Below are 3797 nucleotides of genomic sequence, written 5' to 3'. Positions count from 1 at the left end.
AAAGAGAGAATTGCTTAATTTTTGTTTATTTCCTCTTTAGCCACCAAGAAAATCAGCCAACAATGAAAGCTCGAATATTCCAGAAATTATAGTGGGAAGAAAAGCACGTCCTCATTCTTTGTCATAATTAATTATACAAAATTACGGACACAAATTGAAGCTAGAGAGACTTTTTTTAAGAAAAAGTTCAGTTGTTTATGAACGTAATTAATTTTTTTTTTTTACGTGGGCTTCAACGTTAATTCTTCCCCTCTTTTTTTGCCTTGGACAAGAAGTATCTAGAAAAGGGCCCCCAAGATTTTTGTCCACCGATAAATTACCCAAATGGAACTGTGTTTTTTCGTCTTGTGCAGAGCTGCGTTCAGAGCTAGTTTCAGTGACGGAAATGGCTGGTGCTGATAATGTCGCCCATGATATTCAATCTATCCTCTCTTCTTCGGAGAGGGATTATCTCGTTCGGAATAACGGCGATCAGGTGCTTCTTTTGTTCTTACGTTTAACGCGATTTCTGCCTTTAATTTTCTCGGAAAAGTTTCCACGTCTGAGATTCGGAACTCTTCATTTATTCACGAATCCATCTTTCTTCCATAAGACTCCAACCATATCTGAAGTTATGATCAACGGCCTTCTCACTAAATTTTGTCTTCTGAGTGAATAGGGTGTCTATACTTGCAGCATATCTGATTTGATTACTGTCTTTCTGTATTTTCTATGTTTGATGTTTGATTCACGGATATCTATTAATTACAAAACACGTGAGTTGTGATACACCAGCTTGTTCTTCAGTATAAGACCAAGATGGGTTAAAATAGGCTGCTGAATCAAATAGAATAAATCGGAATGATTTTTTTGAGCATGAGATCTGATAGACTCTGCCACTGGATATGCTGTTTTATTTGAGAGGTCTTTAATCATGCTGTAAATATTTTCAGGTACAAATTGAGAGCTTGAAAGGGAAGAAAGTTGGTTTATATTTTTCAGGATCTTGGTGCGGCCCCTGCCGACGATTCACCCCTACTTTGGTGGAGTTGTACAATGAAGTCTCACCTAAAGGTGACTTTGAGATCATCTTTGTGTCAGCTGATGAAGATGAAGATTCCTTCAAAGGTTACTTTTCAAAGATGCCATGGCTTGCTGTCCCATTTTCTGATTCCGACACGCGCAGTAGCCTCGACCAATTGTTCCAAGTGCAAGGGATTCCCCACCTCGTGATTCTGGACGAGAATGGGAAAGTCGCCACTGAAGATGGAACTGAGGTTGTACTTGAGCATGGAGCTGAAGCATACCCTTTCACACCAGAAAGGATCAAAGAGTTGAAAGACCAAGAAGAGGAAGCCAAGAGGAACCAGTCCTTGAGATCTCTTTTGGTCTTTAAGTCACGAGACTTCGTTGTATCTTCTGATGGGACGCAAGTAAGTTTCTGTAACTTCACTCTCTGAATGAGCTAAACCTGAAGAAGTATGACTGGTCCGATCCTCAAAATCAAAAGGCTTTAAGCTTTTTGTGGCTGATCTGGGCAAGTGTTGTTCACATTGTGATGAATTAATATTATTTTGGGCACATATAGGACAGAGTTTGAATTTCACCTTCCATTAAACTGCAGGTACCTGTGTCTAAACTTGAAGGGAAGACAGTGGGTCTGTATTTCTCATATTTTGCGTACAAACCATCCGCTGATTTTACCCCAAAGCTTGTGGAGGTTTATGAGAAGCTGAAAGCAAAGGGGGAGGACTTTGAGATTGTGTTGATATCCGTTGGTGATGATGAAGAACCGTTCAAACAAGGACTGAAAAATTTGCCCTGGTTGGCATTGCCATTCAAGGACAAGAGCTGCGAGAAGCTTGCTCGCCACTTCGAGCTATCAACCTTGCCCACCTTGGTTATTATTGGGCCAGATGGAAAAACCCTTCATTCCAATGTGGCTGAGGCCATTGAAGAGCACGGCGTTGCTGCATACCCTTTTACTCCTGAGAAGTTTGGAGAGCTTGCTGAGATAGAGAAGGCCAAAGAGGCAGCTCAGACTTTTGAATCTATTCTGGTTTCTGGAGATCTAGATTTTGTTTTGGGGAAAGATGGGATCAAGGTATGAGTAGAACAATCGAATTTTTTTTCCCCTGTTGCTTCTGAGATATTTTCAATAGCTTGAAAATGGTCTAATTCATTCTGATGTATTGGATGTCAGAAAGCATATACGGTGCATACAAGATGCATGTTTGTTTTGGTATTACCAGGAGATAGAAATACCTATGTGGATTTGATATCTTTTTAGTTTATTCTTTTACAGTAAAAATTAATATGCTCTGTATGATAGCTTTTGGTTTGTCATTTCAAACATGAAACTCTAAAATGCTGATATTTGACACTTGAGCATCATTTAAATCAGGATACAATAAATATGTGAATTTGATATCTTTGAACTTTAGTCTATGATTTATATGAAAGATTTTGATTTGTTATTCCAAACATGAAACTATTTTATACTACTATGAGATGATATTTGAAACTTGAGTATCATCTGAACCCATAATGGTGCTTCTCTTCCTATCCTCTACTCTCTCCATTCTGTGACAGTAATGACAGTAGCTCTTCTTTATTTCAGATTTCAGTGTCAGATTTAGTGGGGAAGACAGTCCTCCTATACTTCTCAGCTCAATGGTGCCCACCATGCCGTGCATTTCTGCCAAAGCTTATAGAAGCATATCACAAGATCAAGGCCAAAGACAACGCACTTGAAGTCGTCTTCATATCCAGTGACAGGGACCAGGCCTCGTTTGACAAATTCTTTGCTGAAATGCCATGGCTGGCGCTTCCTTTTGGTGACTCTAGGAAGGCATTCTTGGGTCGCAAGTTCAAGGTGCAGGGCATTCCCAAGTTGGTGGCCATAGGACCTAGTGGCCGAACCATCACGAAAGAAGCCAGAGGACTCATCACGCTTTATGGTGATGAAGCCTATCCTTTCACTGAGGAAAGGGTGAAAGAACTTGAGGCAGCAGCTGAAGAACAACGGGCATTGGAGGAAGAGAAATCTAAACAAGGTCCCAATGAGGAAGATGAGAATAAGAAAGATGGGTGGGTTTGTGATGGAGAAGTTTGCACTAAAGCCTGAGCAAGAGTTAAGAGTGAAGACTGTTTGTTGTATTGAACTTGTCCCTTGCCTCGTATGTATCTCGTGTGTGTACTTCAAAGTATGTATAATGTTGTGTTGGATTTTAATGTTATAAATAAACATTTTTAGCTATTTTATATATGCATTATGGATTATATACAATGGTATAGTATATGTCAAGGTAAAAAAAAAAAAAAATTAACTGTCTTATTGAGTATAAGGTACAGGGGGAAGATTAAGTTATGTCAGACATATCCAAAAGACCTCAAATAATGCGAGTCATATCTACAAACTTGTGTTCTTTTAATGATATTTTTTGGGCGAAGTTTATAAATAGATTTTTTTCCATGCAAAAGAAAAAAAATGTTTAATTCTCTCGTTAGTCAATGCTATAGTAAGTTTTCTGGTAAAAAGTGCTATAGTAAATTTTACTTAAAGAAAAGTTTAAGTGCTTGAATGAAATGAGTATTTGTTTAAAATAAAATATTAGTTAAATTAAATACGTTTGAATTAGCGTGTGTTTGGATTGAGGAGAAACGCGCGTTTTCAGCTCCAGAATTATTTTTTGAACAAAATATCCAAACAGCAAAAAAAAACACAAAACGCGCGTTTTTTTATAAGCTCTTCCCACCAGCTTTCGCAAAAAATGTGTCAAAAATGTTAGAGAAAATTACAAAGAAAGGCCCAAGAA

The 3797-nt window shown here is 38.2% G+C and overlaps 1 protein-coding gene across 1 annotated transcript; it reads left to right on the top strand.

Annotated features, from left to right (window-relative positions):
* The first annotated feature begins 316 nt into the window (after positions 1–316).
* On the top strand, positions 317–3238 carry LOC129321373 (probable nucleoredoxin 1). The gene is made up of 4 exons (XM_054967106.1): positions 317–475; positions 933–1412; positions 1604–2083; positions 2600–3238. Exons 1-4 carry the CDS (start codon positions 386–388, stop codon positions 3104–3106), a joined length of 1557 nt encoding a protein of 518 aa, XP_054823081.1. The 5' UTR covers positions 317–385; the 3' UTR covers positions 3107–3238.
* Positions 3239–3797: the final 559 nt, after the last annotated feature.

Source organism: Prosopis cineraria, unplaced genomic scaffold (assembly GCF_029017545.1).
Source record: "Prosopis cineraria cultivar Desert tree isolate PC_DT_omini unplaced genomic scaffold, ASM2901754v1 PC10, whole genome shotgun sequence".
Classification (NCBI taxonomy): Eukaryota; Viridiplantae; Streptophyta; class Magnoliopsida; order Fabales; family Fabaceae; genus Prosopis; species Prosopis cineraria.
Note: the sequence above shows the minus strand (reverse complement) of the source record. Positions and strands in the feature narration are given on the sequence as shown.

Excerpts from the sequence above, each read along its gene's own strand:
- LOC129321373 (XM_054967106.1), top strand. The coding sequence starts at position 386 with ATGGCTGGTGCTGATAATGTCGCCCATGATATTCAATCTATCCTCTCT. Across the intron at positions 476-932 it reads TTCGGAATAACGGCGATCAG|GTACAAATTGAGAGCTTGAA; the intron begins GTGCTTCTTTTG and ends AAATATTTTCAG. Across the intron at positions 2,084-2,599 it reads TGGGGAAAGATGGGATCAAG|ATTTCAGTGTCAGATTTAGT; the intron begins GTATGAGTAGAA and ends TCTTTATTTCAG.